At 33.6% G+C, this 17188-nt stretch overlaps 1 protein-coding gene across 1 annotated transcript in view; it reads right to left on the minus strand.

Moving 5' to 3' along the window:
- The window catches only part of LOC108909611 (protein BTG1-like), a 29707-nt gene that overhangs the window by 7194 nt on the left and 5325 nt on the right, over positions 1–17188 (minus strand). The window contains exon 3 of the mRNA XM_018713998.1: positions 4874–5062. Within this exon, the coding sequence (XP_018569514.1) occupies positions 4874–5062 (189 nt within the window). The remainder of the gene's footprint in view (positions 1–4873; positions 5063–17188) is intronic.

Here is a 17188-nt window from a genome sequence, read left to right on the forward strand (position 1 = left end):
TCCCCGGCTATATATGAACGGGAAAAAAGAGCTACCACATATAAGTTTTTGGATGTCCACAAAGTATTTTATTTTTTTACCGGTGAACTTTGTCTAGATACAAATATTTTCCAAGGTCTGTGACTAATATCTTTGTAAACAAAAGTTTACCATTTGTTATTTGCTATAAAACTTATATGTACATTTTATTTTTTAAACTATTGTAACTATTTCATAAAAAATGGTAACTGTACAATGAATGCATAAATTTTTGCTTGTTTTTTTAAAATTAAAATTTGCAATCTTGTTTTGACAAACAGTTTACACATAGTTTTGTTCTTGAAAAACCAATTAAACCAATTTTAAAAATATTATACATTTATCAACGCGTTTATTAAAAGATTGTCTTGTAAAGTTTAAATCCTTAATGCGAAATGACTGCAGCATTTAAAACCTGCTGCCAAAGTTCTTAACAGGTGTTTATAGTTTCTCCATAAACAACTGATTTCATGTAACCCCAAAAACGGAAGTCTCGGCATTCCATCTCGCATTTATGTACATACAATTTAAATTAAGATGTAATTTTAGGTACGAATAATACTTAATGGACAGTAGCATACAAATGACAGCAATAAGACAAGTGGAATATGTCAATTATTTGATTTTCGTCCAAACTTAAGAAACTTCACCGCTAAATTAATAATAGGTAGGTACTTCACTGTAATTTATTTCAACAGCATTGGAAGTTTCAGAGCCAAATATCTCGAAAACGGTGCGAGACAGCTAGTTTTATAAAGTGTAGCTTTTTTGTGTAAAAAAAGTTGGAAAATAAGAATTTGATACCTTAAAGTATAAAAAAGTTATGTCGTTTTTAACACATTCAATCTACTGCAGCTAGCGCTCTATGAACTTTAACCAAAATGTGAACACATTTCAATTCCTCTACTTAAAGAACTCCAAACCTCACAATTTTGTGAGGATATTTGCATTTGTTATGGAATAAATGAAAAGAAAGAATGTTCGAAATTAACCGAGCTACCATCTGTCAAAGTTTGTCATAGAGCTTTGTCCTGTATTTGTGAAAATAACTAAATACACTGATTGAGATTTCTGATCTGTTTTAGGGAGATACCTATGTTCGTCAATGAAAATTTGCGTTTACCAAAAAGTATGTAATTTATCATAATATGGGAATAACTATTTGTTCTCGAATTCTGTGTGGTTAAATGCGTTGACGTGACACCTCTGGTTGACAATTCGTTCCGACCCAAGGCATATTCAATAACGAACAAAACCTGTTTCATAACATCGTCCACGGTATTTTCTATTTTTTTCATCACATTTAAATAATTATATAACGTGTACGCAGGAGCGCTTGTTTGGGAGTTCGAGTGAGATAAATCAATACATTTTGTATGTTTGAAATATCGCTAATAATGTCTAGGTACGTCGGGTTTGAAATACGAATACTTTTGGATACTGGATTTGTTGGAATGAGTGTTATTCTTTTTTGAATTTTCGCCACCTCACAGGATGTGGCAGATATTAACACAGACAAAAGAGGATCGGACTGTTTTGTACTTCTGAATAAAAACAATAATAGTATCCAGTTTGTAAGCACGTACGGAATAATCGTCGACGAATGAAACAAACACACATATGGCCTACAAAATCGGTTTTAATCCTTGCAGAACGACATATTTCTGTTTAACTGGATATTTCAAAACAAATGAATTTGTCTCGCTTGTTTCACCAAACAGACAATGTTTATGCTCTAGATAAGGCTATTGTTCTGTGGATACAATTAACTGTACCACTAACCCTTCTCCTCTATTGAGACATGCAAAACCGAGATATAATCTGCCGACGTAATAAAAAAACTGCGGGTAGAAAAAATAGTATAATCTTAAATGTAAATTCCCCTTACTGCACCAGACATTTAAAAAATCAGTTACAGCCGAATTTCAAATCACGATTTCGACCAGAAATAATGTTAAAGTGACGATTAATATGCGCGTCACAGATACAAAATATTTCGCCCGCAAGTGAAGAGGAGTCATTGCCCAAAAACAGCCGCACATATCAAATTAACGACCACCGAATAAAGCAGTCAACGTCCATAAGAGATTTTTTTATTTAATGAGTTCGGACTCGATTTTTACAGACCCAGTTAATTGAAGACCAGGTGGCGTTGAAAAAATAAATAATGGAAATAACTATTACTGTGCAACATTGGAAAACCCCATATTGTATCTGTGTGACTTGGAAATTTACACGCATTATCACAACCTCACAATCCCATTATAAATAAATGGACTGTCTCTAAATCTCATTAACACCATTTTTATGCGCTGGCTGGTATTTTAATTTGACGAAGGCTGCACGTATGTGGTGTGTATTGAAAATGTTGCGACACATACAATAAAAACAATATTTGTGTAATAATTGTCCTGGTTTATACACCGTGTACAAAGTCACACTGAAGACTCAATTAGAAACATTTACATCTATTTGTTTACGAGTAGAAAACACTAAATCGACACCAATCGATGGTCAAAGTGTTCTTATAGAAATACAGCGAAATTATCATATCCTAGGAGTTACGTGTGTAGTGTAGTCAGTAGTCCTGGAAAAAAGCTAACCTCAAGCGCAGGAAATTAACAGAATAATTTGCTAAATATAGATGTGACCATGTCCGCAAACGCGATATCGGGGCAGGCTGCCGGTCTATTTTGCATTATAGAAATATAACCGCAAGAGAAACGTGATGTTGAACGTCCAAGAAACACCATTTTAAGGGGTATCGCCTGTCTCCCTTCGGTACATCGTTGTTTTTAAAATGCGCCACGTGTTACACGTAGCGCCAATTGTCGCAAAGGGCGAGCGAACGCGTGGTTGCCATGACGACCGTGTAAACAATGCAGAGCTTGCTAATAATAAAATATCCAATAATGATACGCGGGATTAAATTAAAAAAAAATTCTTAAAAGTTGCCATTTTAATCGTGCCTTCCTTTTTTACTGACGGAGGTTTTATACAGGGCGATACAAGACTTATCCAAAAAAAAAAAATGGGAATAGATGTGTCATGAAAAATGGAGCCAATATCGTAAAAAAAATTTTGTAGTTTCCGAGAAAAAAATTATCGAAATTGTAGTATTTTCGACCTTTACATCGCTGGGTCTCCAACGTCATTCGCGTCGTGCGCTGTACGCAACGGGCTCTCTCCCCACGTGGCGCCAGGCGATTCAGATAACTGAAATCCGATTTTACAAGTATTAACGTTTTTGCGATAGTGTTTACATTAGTTTTTAGTAAGACGGGCTCAAGTGTTTACGCGTCGGTAGACAAAATTTTGAACAGTTGTAACATCAGGTGTGTCAAATTATTTTATTAATTAAAACCAAAAAATAATTTTATTAATTAATGATGGCGATAGCGGCAAAAGCAGTTGAATTTGTTGATATAAAATTGTATTTCTATATTATAAATTTTAAAATATCAAAATTGCTTACGGGAATCTGCAAATTTTAAACATTAGTAGGTCATGGTTCTTTAACGCTCTATTAAAGCGAAAGTTGACAAAAGTAAGTTTTTAGTGGTTATGTACGAAGTTTCTACAAATGTAATCAAGCGTATTTAAAAATTAAACAATAACGACAACCTTTATTCACGCCGAGTTTGATACTCGTGTTGAAAAAAAAATAGGAGGATACAGGTATAACTTTAATAATATGTAAGTACGTATTTCCCAAATAAACTGAAAACACAACAATTCAAACTTTTTTAAAATTTCAATTAAATCCTTGTCTACGCCACTACCGGGCAGCTCCCGAACTACCTTTTTAAAATAACAGTGTGAAATTAGCAGAGGAGCAGAGCGGAATTGCAATGAACACTGATTTTCTAAACAGATTGCTTTTGTCCGATTTTTACACATAAAAAAAATGTTGCACCTTTGCAATTAATAATNGATAAGATCGAAACGGTTCTAAGTCTAGTGATTGAAGGTCAGCGTCATCACAATTAATTACCGAATTCTGAAATACATTTAGACATACAAATAACAATAATAATAATAATAATAATAATAATACTTAGTAAAACTAATTTGTTTCAAAATATTTCTGTTTGCTGTTTTACATAATAAAATATAAATAAAAATACTCATATTATTTCAAATTTTTAATAGAAGCTGTTTATTATTTCTTTAAAGCACCGTGTTTAGTTTGTGAATATGTGTCAATGACTTCTGACACTGACCAAGTTTCGAAAAAGATTACCAGAAAAACGGAAATAATATAACACTCTCGAGCTTGACCCATATATTTTTTACTCACAACATTAAACTATTCTAATAATTTACGTCGATGTTTCCAAAACCTAACGCCTTTTCCATATCCCCCACGAATATTAATATTCATACGACCTCGCTCGGACCCGCCCGATTAAACTTTATTTACATATCGTAAGACAATACGGGCATTTATCCAAAAGCATAAGAATATTAATAATGCCATAGTTCAACCACCTCTCTTAAAAATAAACTCTGCCGGTCTGCACGAAAGCAAAGATCGGGATAGAGGTGCGGTAAAAGTGGACAAATTCATTTTCCTTTTATAAAAATACACGGATGCACGTCGCAGTTTGTAATTAGCCTTAATCTCGACAATTGGACGGTTGCATTATTGAACAGCCTATTTGTACCGGCTTATTAATTTTTTTTCTGATAATGCTGCGTTTATATATGAGTTTGTTAGAGACAATAGGTGTATTTATTTATAGTTTCCAGTGCGCATGTGTGGGCGGAGCCGTCTCAGAAGCAAACTTATTTGTCATAGAAAAATACTAAATTAGAGTCAGACCCTTGCGACGGATTTATTTCGACTACTCACCTATAGCACACTTCATTGGGGTCCACCCAAACTGTAAGTTCTGCGGGAAGGCGTAAGTCGCTGTACGTGAGTCCGCATTTGCTGGCGGCCAACTCCAGCGTGAGATCAACGGGACTCACACAGTTAACTCTGATGCATCGGTAACCTTGTCCTCTGGTGGGTATGTTCGGAAACCAGTGCTTCTCAAATCTGGAACGGGAAAGAGCAGTTCAGTAACCGTGGGCAGAAAAAAAGAAACCTTTTAAGATCTCAAATTAAAAAAAAAATAAAAAATTATATATACATGGCATAAGATATCGTGTTTTAAATCGGTCATAGGTGTTTTATTTTGATAATACCTACACATCTACAAGAAAGCAGGCTTCTGTACGTTTATAATTTTTAAGAAATATAATTTAATTTTCTTTAAAGTACGAGGTGGACACAAACGCCATTAGAAGGATTATTTATAATCGATTAGTATATTAAGCGTGCTATAAACAATAAAAAAAAAAACATACAACGTAGAAGATTAGATATTTGTATACAATTTAAACTGATAAGTGACGCAGTCAGTAATCACACCACTTAAAGGTCATTTCACTCCATTTTATGGCATGTGTGTCGACACGGTATAGGTATTATTTGCGCGTACGTTTTCTTTAAGGCGTAGTACGGCAACAAAACAATCTAAAAATTCATCTACGCGATACTGTAAATTGTATCGATAGCGTGTTATTGGTGCTCATTCCGATATTTAATGACGGATTTTTTGAGAAATCACGCATTGAAGGATCCAGCGTCATACACACAGGACAAAAAAACATAATTTACGAAACGTTAACCATGAAGCGTTATTTACCAATACAATCACGTTCGTATCGTATTATGTTTAACACTTAGATATAATAAAATTATGTACGCCATCTGTAATGTGCCGCATCAAACGTAAATCGTGAAAATCGTCCGGCCTTTACAAATTATTTAAGTGAACTAAAGGCCATTCCCCACTGCCACAGCAATGCTGGCCGTTCGAAAATGAAAAGTGACCAGCAGACGTAAAAAAAAATGTAAGCGGGTAACCTCTCGTTTCTTGGGAAGATAATACGCATAAATATTCGAAAGTTATTCTCGACAAAGTAAGCGGGCAAGTCTGATGTGCATTCTCTCACGTTTTCCCCATTTTTGGCGACCGCCGGACCAAAATATCACCATTTTATTTGACGCACATTCATTAAATGCCAACATTATCGGCCATTCTAGATAATTGGCAACAATGTGTTGTGCGTATTTACTCGTGATGGAAATAAACAAAACATATAAACACCGCGGGCAAAAATATCCGTTCGCCTGTTTTTAGAAAACTGTTATTAATTTGCATCTCACCTACACTCAACTCCATGTCGGCAGTTAAGACACCAAAAATAGCTGGATCATTCGTCGGTTGTCTCACCCACGACATACCAATGAGAACTGTAGGTAATAAGTACGGAACCGGTATATGTCTGGTGGTTCTACCGCAATGAAACACTGAAAACGAGGTTATATTTTTTGAACGATTTACATGTTCGATTTCCGTTTACCCGGAAATTATTTTTTTCCGGGACAATATTTATTAATCAACTGTACATTAATTGGTCAGTTACTTCATCAAGGGGGTTTTTAATTAGGAACCCAACTGTATGTGTCGCAATTCCGCTTTTTTATCGCAAAATAATTAGCCAATAATTTTCTTCGAATAATATGACACCCACCTGGCGAATTTCACATCCAAAACGGGAAATATCGCAAATAAATGATCACCACTGACAACATTTCACATTGTATTTCATAAAAAAGTTTTTTTACAATATTTTTTATTTCCAATTCTGTTTTGGAATGCAATTCTGTAGTTTTAATTTTTTTATAACGCCTTTTAATTTCAAATATTTGTGTGAAAGAATTTTGGGTTTTATAGAAAAGGAACACAATCATGATCTTTTGGACTTTTGTTGACTGGATTTGATCCTTGCTTGCTGTCTGTATGTATACTTTAAACTCGATCTCAAGACCATCTAGAAAAATTATTTAACGGCACAGAACAGAAGTGATATTAACTAAGTACGACTACTCGCAAGATGGATTAAAAATAGTCAATCCAAATCGCCACAAGGACGCCACGATCCCCATGTGATTCATGTTCGTGGGAGGCGGTGTTGGTTAACTGATATCTCCTTCAACAGTAGACGTAAACATTAATGTCAATGACAGTTGTTATAGCTTTGTTCTAGTCAGTAACGAATTAACTTTCAAAAGTAAGATAGAATTTAGTATAATCCTATTTCCATAAGTTTTTATTCGATCATGATTTATTTTGGAAGTGATCGTGTTTATCTTACAAACAGTCACGAATATATTAGCAAGGGGTTTACCCACATGTAGATAAGAAACATGGGCGTAGTCAGTCGATCTGTTTGTGAAAAAAAAAGACTTGAAAGAACTGTTACAGATTTCTTTAATGAAATTAGAACCGTCGGCTTCTGATGTTCAAATAATTCAATGTTTCACCCTGTATACGGAAACAAGGGCAACCGTTCTCTCTAGCTATTCGAAACCTTGTACATACATCCAATATTAAAATATTTTGCGTTCGTATACTCGGTTTCTTTTTTCTATTTAGAACGTACAGCAGTTATATAAGCGCATCTACGTAACGTTAAATAATCTGAAATGTTGTGTTGGCCCCCCTATTTAAAGCGGAAAGCATTACAAAGTGTATTGCAAAATCGCGCGCCAGCGTAATTCTTTACATACAGTGTGAATAGCGAACAGAGACTAAAAAACAAGAATTAAAAATACTTAACGGTTTATTTTTTTAACGCACCCGCCTTTGTTTTTTTTTCAAGTATTAGCACTCTAATTTCAAGAGGTCTTACTGTTTAGCAAGATTAGATGTGAACGATTACACACATCATTCAAAACAAAAAAGAAAACGCATTTCTATCAAGAACGTCAGTAAGACTTGAACAGTCTTGTCCAAATTATCCACAGCTCAAAATTCTGTTACGCCTAACGCGAAACTAACGCAGATTAGATTTTCCATTGAAACTTGTGAGAATCGACGGTCATGGGATTTAGTGCAGCGTTTTCTACAACACAATTGAACAACTGATATCGATTTAAATATTGCCCAACAGTAATTATTAATAATAAAAAAAATAAAGGCAAGAAAAATTTCGTAACTTTTCCAATGCGTTTCCATGTCCCAATTCTACTCGCTAGCATATGAAATTAGCATATGAAATACGAAAAAATTTTCTTTTGTATCGAATAACGTATTGGAAATATGGCCTTCGAATGTGACTTATCGTCGCCACTGACGCTAGTTTAATGGAAAACCAAACTGCTCGTAAAACTTAAATTTAGATAAGTGAAGTGTACACACTGAATCACAATTTACAACAGCCAAGTGTGAATAACCTGGCACCGACTAAGCCGATAATCAAATAAAGCACGTTAGGATCACCGTTTTGGCCCGAAACCTTATTTTAAACGCTGCTGGGGCAAATATTTCTGCAGTTTAGACAGCAGTATTAGAAACAGGCATGAAATTTGTACATGTTATACTGGATGTTGCTTAAAAAAAAAACCGTAAGCTATAGTGCCGCCATTTTTGGTCCGATTAAAAGAAAACACACGATTGGCGTTAATGTACTACGAACTTGTACTTAACCCTCAAAGGTCACACTTGGGGTGAGCCACCTTAAAGGTCGCGGATTGAGATTTTGCCAACTTTGAACCTTTGTCTTTACTATTAACAAAAACAACGTATTTATATCAAAAGTAGAGTAAAATTTTCCGAGAAATCGAATGACGTAATTTGTTTAAAAAATAATAATTTGTTAATAAAAAATGCGATTGAAAAACTTTTTTTTTCGAAAAATTACTAAATTCGTATTTTTTTATAAATACTCGTAATGGCTACAGAAAAGTAAAAAAAAGGTTTTTAAATTTGTTTATATTAAAAAAAAAGTCTATATTGATATATTATCGATTTTTCTCGGTATCTCGAAAAAGCATTTTTTGAAATTGCGATTTTTGGTTCCTTTTCTGTAAATTGATGTTTTATTTTGTACTCTTGTGTATAAAAGTAATTTTTCGAAAAACGTTTATTTTTGTTAACAAATAAAGAAGATATAAGGGCTCAAAGTGGGCAAAAATCCCAATTCGCACTAGTGTGACCTTTCAGGGTTAAGTTCGACGCATGTAATACATTTAAATTTTAAAAAGTTAAAAACTAGTACAGCAACAAAATTTAGAAACAGTGTCGAACACGTGTTGGATTTCAAAAAGTGAGGTTAAATCCGATTCGTAACTTTTTGTTCACGAAAACATTAACCACTTTTCCATATACACTAAGTGTGGCAACCCATTGAAAAAAAAATTTCCGATAGTTTTAGACTTTCCAAATTCGACGTAAAATGTCATGACCCTGCAACAATTAAGGAGGTATATCGTATAGGACTAAAACCCGCTACCAACTTAAAAAAATTAAAAATTCTATTGAAATTATTTGAGATAAACATTATCTATAGGTATAGCAAAGAAATATACTCAATATGCACATAGCATACATATTGAAAATTAACAACATAAAAATATCATATTTAAGTAGTTTTAAATTATATTTAAAGAACGCACTATGTAGATGTGGCAACAGCGCTAATAATCGAGTGCAGTTGTACACACTGCGAACCTACAGAACTAGGACATCGGATATACTGCGCGTCAAATTCTGGTAAAGATGCGTACGCGTTCAAAAATGTATTGTGTGTAAACTATGTAAAATATAATTATTATATATAGCAAATATATCGTATTATCCTCGCGAAGATTTGTATCCTTCATTTAAAATCCGTAAATCATGTGAACAACGAGAAAATAATTATGTTAAGTCAAAGAAAATGTTGGATGCAATTTTGAAGGTTCTGTGATAGAAATTACATTATTACTCACTGTTCGTGTTTTTCATCTCTATTTCAGTAATGTTACAGAAGCTTTACAACTACAACTAATTTTTTAGATATAAAGTTTGCTGAGAAATATTTATGTTCCTTTGTTATTCTGTACAAATGCTTTTATCTCAAGTATTACTAATTATATTAATCAAGTAAAGAAAACTTTATGTAACCCTAAATATTGCTGGGTACGGATTACGATGTTTTTATAAACCATTAAATATATTAAAAGGATTTACCAACTGTATTTTTTATTCCAATAAATATATCACAGCTTCCTAGCCTTTTTTAATTAATTTAGTTTTTTAAAAACATTACAAAAAATCATCTGTTGTGGATAATTCATTGTTGATAACAATGTACATGGGATTTAGGAAAAATGTATATGTTTGAAATCAATTTCGTTTTTATCAAGTCTTTCAAATGTATTCCCTCTTTGCTGTCAGCTGATTGCGATGTTGCCACATTAATCCTCATGTCAGACAGAAATGCAATTATAGGTTTATGTTTCTAATTAATACAGCTGTACTATCTTCAAAACTTACATAAAAAATAAGATAATACTGTGTACTATCTATGGAAAAGTTTTGTTTCACAATTTCTACATTTTTTTCTCAGTTATGGGCAAAAAAAGAGCCGCACCGTCCATCCATCCATATAAACCTATGTTAAATTGAACAACTTTCAACAACAATATCTCAAAATCTAGATCAAAAAAAATTTCAAAAAAATATGTCGTACAGAGGGAGCACTGGGTAATACGCTATATAAATTTCAAGTACATCTGTGCATTTTAGTAAACCCGATATACCTCCAAATCACACCATACGCTTGAAATGTATTCGCGTCTTTATCAGCGGATCCTTAATCTGCGACAAAAAAAATTAGGTGACACTTTTATCTCTTTCCTTCAAAACAGGAAATTCATTGTCCGATTTAAGCAGGCCGCGCGCTCCGTCAAGATTAGTATTCTTCAAATTAAAACGTTTACGCAATACAATCTCCTTTCGAAATACGAGGAATCGGTTATATAAAGAGTACCTGCCTACATGCGCTTCTAAATTAAAATTAAACGCATCCCCCTCGACGAATATTACCAACCAGGTGCGATCCATTACACACCTTTTCGCGTACCACCATCCGTGCATGCGTTCCACAACAAAATGCTCTCCGGAGCTTGACAACAATTATCTTATAAAAGGCAGATGTACGCTCCCAAGTGCGGTCTTATGTAACACTCGCGTCGACTTCAATTAACCATTTTAATGCAGCTCTTCTGAATAACGACGCTGTTATTGTCTGTCCCGCGTTATGCTCGCTGTTGTGCCACTCAATAAATGTATATTGATGTAGTGTTGTCCCATGACACAAAGTTATATGGCAAGAATTTGTTAGGTACGACTGTAATCATTCTGTGGTTCTTACTTTTTTTAATTCGGGAACTTCTGAAGCCAATTACAAATATATTCCGATGTTTTAAAATGCTTGAACAAATCCAAGCATTCTTGGTGTTAAACATATTTCTAATTTTGGGCCAGGAACTTTGCTCTCTGACCAAAGCTGACGTTCGATCGCATCTACTATGGATCTAATCCGGGCGAATTAGAACAAATGCCTGTTTAATGACCATGTAAACGTTCATTAAAGGCAGTGATCCGTTCTTTGAAAAAAAAAAAATGATCAGTATTCTTTTTACCGTGCTCGACGTATAAAAATATTGTCTTGAAATTAACTATTACAGAATTATTATTTTGATTGAATGTTACAATGACAACATTACATCATACTGCATTTTAGAGTATTTCAAAGAACTGTTACATTCAATTCTACCATATTTTATTTAATGAATTGTATTGCTAAAGAAAGTTCTTTTTTTAATTTTTATAAGAATATTAAAAGTAAAATAAATATTTAATGTATAATATATTTTAGACCTACATGGATTTTTCAAGTTAATGGTTGACGTTGTATAGCACGTGATTTAAATGGGGCAAAATGGCAAAATTCATCGATGTCTAAAATTTTTATAGGCGAATTGAAATTACGCAAATCAAGTTACCAATTACACATTACAGACTGCGATTCGATCCTGCGTTAACGAAATCGCCATCGAAATTGGTCCGTTTCAGAAAACAGCTACGCGTCGGCCAAATTCCATCGCTATCCCAATATTTGCTCTTCGGCAACAATGACCAACTTTCTACGAATGCGGTGTCAGAGTAAATAATGGATATAAGTATCAACAGATCAAGATAAATGTACCTTTACGCCCATATGTCCCCTTTAACGCCACGAAAATAAGTGAAAGAAAGAACCTGCTTACAAACGAGATTTCTACTTGAAAAAAACGTTAAGCCTATAAATAAAGCGCGTTTAAAAATAAGGCTACCCGTTGAGAACGGATATTTTAATCTAAATTCACAGTGACGGCATTCGGCAGTGCTTGAGCGTGATTTTGAGATGAGAAATTAACTCTTAAAAGGTCATGTTTTTATCATGATACTGCTCGGTAAATGCGGGTTATGCAGTAAAATGTTTTTTTTTGGAGCTGAGAGGTCATCCGGTATTAAATTAAATTTGAAAGTCGAACTTGACGGAATGAAAGAAGAACATTGTCTAAAATGTAGGTAGAATGATCGAGAGAATGACTTTAGTTGAGGAGATAAAGTGCATTTAATTTATCAAAACAGCCTAGGTACTTGAGAATCCACTCTCGCATTTTAATGTGAAACGTTATCAAAGTCAGTCACTACGTCGCACTAAAAAGCACGCTTTTTAAGTCATTGGAAACTGCATACGTCGTAGGAAAGTACTAAAGATAAATTAAAAAAAAAAAACAGGAAATGTATGCTTTGTATCTTATAATTGCCTGCAATTTTTCTACGCTAAGAAATTGAAAACTTCCTCATCTTTGTCTTATAAATATATATAAAAAAATAAATATATCATCGATACAATTTGCTACCACATTAAATATATTTAACAGTACACGTAACAATGCTCATCCTGTATAACACAATCTAACAAAAAAATCAGTACACCCATCAATCATTGACACTGAAATGGCGGTGAGCCAAAGTTGAACATTTACCTTCGAATATTGAAATTGACATTGAGATACAAATATATCTGTTTATATTTTTTACAGAGGTTTTACGTTCAAGGAGAAAAACTAGTAGGAAATAATTATTTCAAGTGAATTGGATTGATTCGTTTTCCTCCTTATACAAAAAAATGACAAATGATTCCTACTGAGAATTATAAATAAATTTCCGCTCTTTCGGTATAAAAAAATTAAACAATGCATTTTTTAACAAAACCTGAAATAGCAACGCGAGAATACACTGAGGGACACCGCATTTTAATAAAAATAAAGCAGTTTTCGGAGAGCTACTATTGAACACGTCGAACAAAGAAAAACTGCCAGTGTATTTCAAAATATTTGATAACAATATTGATATTACTACGCATTTGAATAATCCTAATAATTTACAGACGAACCAAGAATGGATGATTAATGCTTGTTTTGATGGTAGAGACCCATTCAAAAAGGATGGCCAGGTAAAAATGGAACATCCCAGAATAGGAGATAAAGGAACAGGATAATTCTAGAACCAAATGGACCTAAATTATGTTCCTTTCTCATTAATACTGACTAGACAACATGATACCCGTTTCTGGCTATAACAATAAATGTTACATTATTCGAACGATATAGAAATATAATTGCATATTTCATACTTTTACCTACGAAAATAGCTTATAGGAAACAGACACGTAAAAGTAAAAGAGCAGTTCACTCCAACAATGAAGCAATTATTACTATTGCGACGATTCTGCTTGTCATTTTGTAATTTGTACAACGGAAAAAGGTATTAGGCACTTATAATTTCAAAGTAAATTAAAGAAATAAGATCGACAAGATAAATACTTCTATACCTAAATCCTAAATATAAATATTGAATTCTTCGATCTGTTAGTTATGTGTCAATGTTTTTCTGTACTTCTTATACTTTTATTTAAAAAATTCAGCGAGTATTTACTGTAACGTTTATTAATGATTCCGATTTCACTTTATTTTAAATACGTATATTTTCTTGAAGCGGGTACCTATTTCGTAGTTAAGTGTAACAACAGCGCCATTTTCTCACTATCCAATGTCAATCAGCAATTTCCTAATAAGGAATAAATAATGAACTAACAATGTTATGATGATTCACCTGCGGTTTGGGAAGTGGTTCTAAAACTCGTAAAGAATCTACATCCTAACTAAATTGAAAATATTAAATCTTTAGATAATATTCAAAAGGCTGAAAAATTGTCCTAGAGAAATAAAAAAACTAATTTAAGCATGAATTGTCTTGTTTCATGACCTGAAGGTAACAAATTTTAACCGTTGGCCACCTTTAAGAAATCATAAGAAATCCAGAGCAAAAAAAAATTCAAAATTTTTGGTCCCCTTTCAAAAGTTCCACGGGTCTCAATAAATTTTTTTGGCAATCCCATCTGTCAGCTCTCTTAGTTTGATTCATCCTATTTAATGTGAGTTGTTCAAGAGCTTTCGACAGCCTTCAAAATAAAAATGTTATCGTTTTTTTGATAAAGAAAATTTTCAATGAGAGAAACTCGAATTCAAAGGAAAAAAATTGCATATTTGAGGGTTTTCGCTAAACTTAACATAACTATATAAATAATGAATAGACGAAGGATATTTGCGTCTTTTTTTTTTAATATCAAAGAAACCCTCAAGAGTTCAAACCGCTGTAATTTTTCTTTCATTGTGATTTGAATGACCGAAATTGTCACTTTTGATAAAAGTGTTAAAAGAGACATTTTTTTTAAATTGAAGTTGTTTTTTTTCTCAAAAACATATTTTTTCATCAAAAATTGTTATACCTACATCAAAAAAAAAATAGAATAGATTTTTTTCTAATTTATTACAGCGAAGCATATATATGCGTCGTAATTAAGACCATTTTAGAAAAATTAACATATTCAGAGGTCCAATTTTTAATCTCCTTTCCATAATGCTAACATTTAGGGCAGGTAAACAAAACATGTTAAAAACACAGTTTGCCTACAAAGCGATTTGGGTTTTCTCAGTACCATTCATTTAGTGGTTTACAAACAGGTATGAAAGGCAGAACATTTTAAAATTTAAAGGGACCAGTCGCGTATGAACTGAAATCCTACAACTTAACAGGAATCTCACATCAGAACAGCCAAAACTGAATTCCCGCAAAATAAAAGGAAACTTGCCACCGAAGGCGAAGGCACGGGATTTACGGTTAAAATCACATAACGTCACAGATCAGGGGTACGTGCAAAGGGAGCCATATAACGGATATCACTGAAGGCGGCTGTAATTTTTAACGGTTGGAAGAAAAGGAAAAATAATATCCAAGCACACCACCATAAACATTATAATCGGGACCGTAAAAAAGATCATTTCCTAATATCATTGAACCGCGTGTCTTTGCAATTTTGTACGCCAAAATAATTTACTGCCTCGCAATAACAGATACCTATAATAGCAATCAATTTGTTTCTAAGGCAGGTGTAAACAAGAAATTGTCGCTTGGTTAGAACTAATCAGTCTCAAAGAGAAACATGTGGAAAGTAGGCCAGATCTAAATAAGGATAATAATAATTTATACATACATCATCAACACAACGTATATAACTCATCAATTTTAAGATAAACAAATTAGGATTTATGTAACGAAACACAGTTTCATGTTCCGCAATTCTTTATATAAATCTCTAATACCCATAATTTAATTATATGAAAAATATAGTTAAATGTTCTGTAAAAAAACAAATAATAACCAACATAAGAAGATTTGTATGGTCTGTTTTTGCTTTACCAGTAAATATTTATCCTAAATGACACAGACCTAGCTACTAGAAATAGTATTACTGTAATTTAAGTTGTTTACGGTGCCTCTGGATTAATGTTAAAGTAGAAACCTTGAGGGGCACAAATACAGCATGAAATCCTTTAAAGAACAATAGTCGCTTTCAGTCGCTTTAATTGCCGTTTTTAAGTATCTGTGCGGCTGGGCTGTATACCGTCTCCCATTCATTAACCGCCAGCTACGAATTATATAAAGCTCAGTCATGGTAACCGACAGATAATGTATTAGTGAGTTTCACCAGACTTTTACCATTTCACGTTGTTAAAAACTGTGTAATTCGTTAAACGGCGTATTCTAAAGTAGAAACCTAGCTTGACAGCGTTAATTTTTCTTATAAAAATATGGCGCATAATCAAATTTTTTCGATGTAACAAGTAGTGGTGACGCATACTGAAATCCTTACTATAATAATAACAAGCAGTAAATTGCTGTTCAAGTCATCCAACGCCCAACGGAAATCGTGGAGGGTCCTTCAACTGCATATCCGGTATTCCTTTCTGGCAGGAGGTTTTCTGTTCTCTCATCACTTACCAAACCATATTCCCAAAGCATTTCATTAATCTAACACCAGCTATACGTGTGTAGATAAACCACAATAATTTATCTGCACAGTTCAAATTGTACAAATTTATCTGACCTGTGGACGAAAAACCGCTTGGTTTGCACATATATTTGTTGCAGTGATTTTTTTGCACAATTAAATCGCTTACAGGAAATCTTAAATGTGTACGTCGTGATCACAGTTTGTAGATAAAGTTCTTTGCAAAACCACTATGTGGATTAGTTGATGCTTGAACGGTGTGCGGAGGTTCTGGTTCCACAATCTTTTTTTTCAACAGCTTTTTTCCTGATTTTGCTATTTTCTCTTTTAATTCTCAAGCACTCATACTTCTTTTCGGTCACAAATATTCCTTTCTACGGACTCTGTTCTTCATCCGACATTATATAGGTTAAAACAATCAGCTGCGCGAGACAAGAGCTTTGTTTTGGATCCGACAGAGAACTGTTTATTAAAAGAATATGTTACTTTCTTTCTGCATAACTTGATCTACTTCTGCATTATGAGATTTGCAGTCAGTTCTTTGGTCGAAAACAAATAAGCTACATGTCCAAAAGCGACTTTCGCCTTCTGAGAAATTCACACCTTGGCGGTTTCTCCGCAGTTCCGAATTAAAACCCACGTAAAAAATATGCTTTTATTAGAACCAGTGTGACGGCGACGGCACGTACGACGTACGACACAATCATGGTTCAAAAACAAGACCACTTATGTTACCCACTGGAACACCGATTACATTATTCAAATTTAACTGCCGCGGTGGCTTGTAAGGCGATGAAATTTAACCAGTAAATTCTATTGGCAAATGTTAAATGTTAATATCGAGAATGGCTCATACAAAGCGTAATGTAAATAAAATCGA

This window comes from Anoplophora glabripennis, unplaced genomic scaffold, assembly GCF_000390285.2.
Source record: "Anoplophora glabripennis isolate ALB-LARVAE unplaced genomic scaffold, Agla_2.0 scaffold147, whole genome shotgun sequence".
Taxonomy (NCBI): domain Eukaryota; kingdom Metazoa; phylum Arthropoda; class Insecta; order Coleoptera; family Cerambycidae; genus Anoplophora; species Anoplophora glabripennis.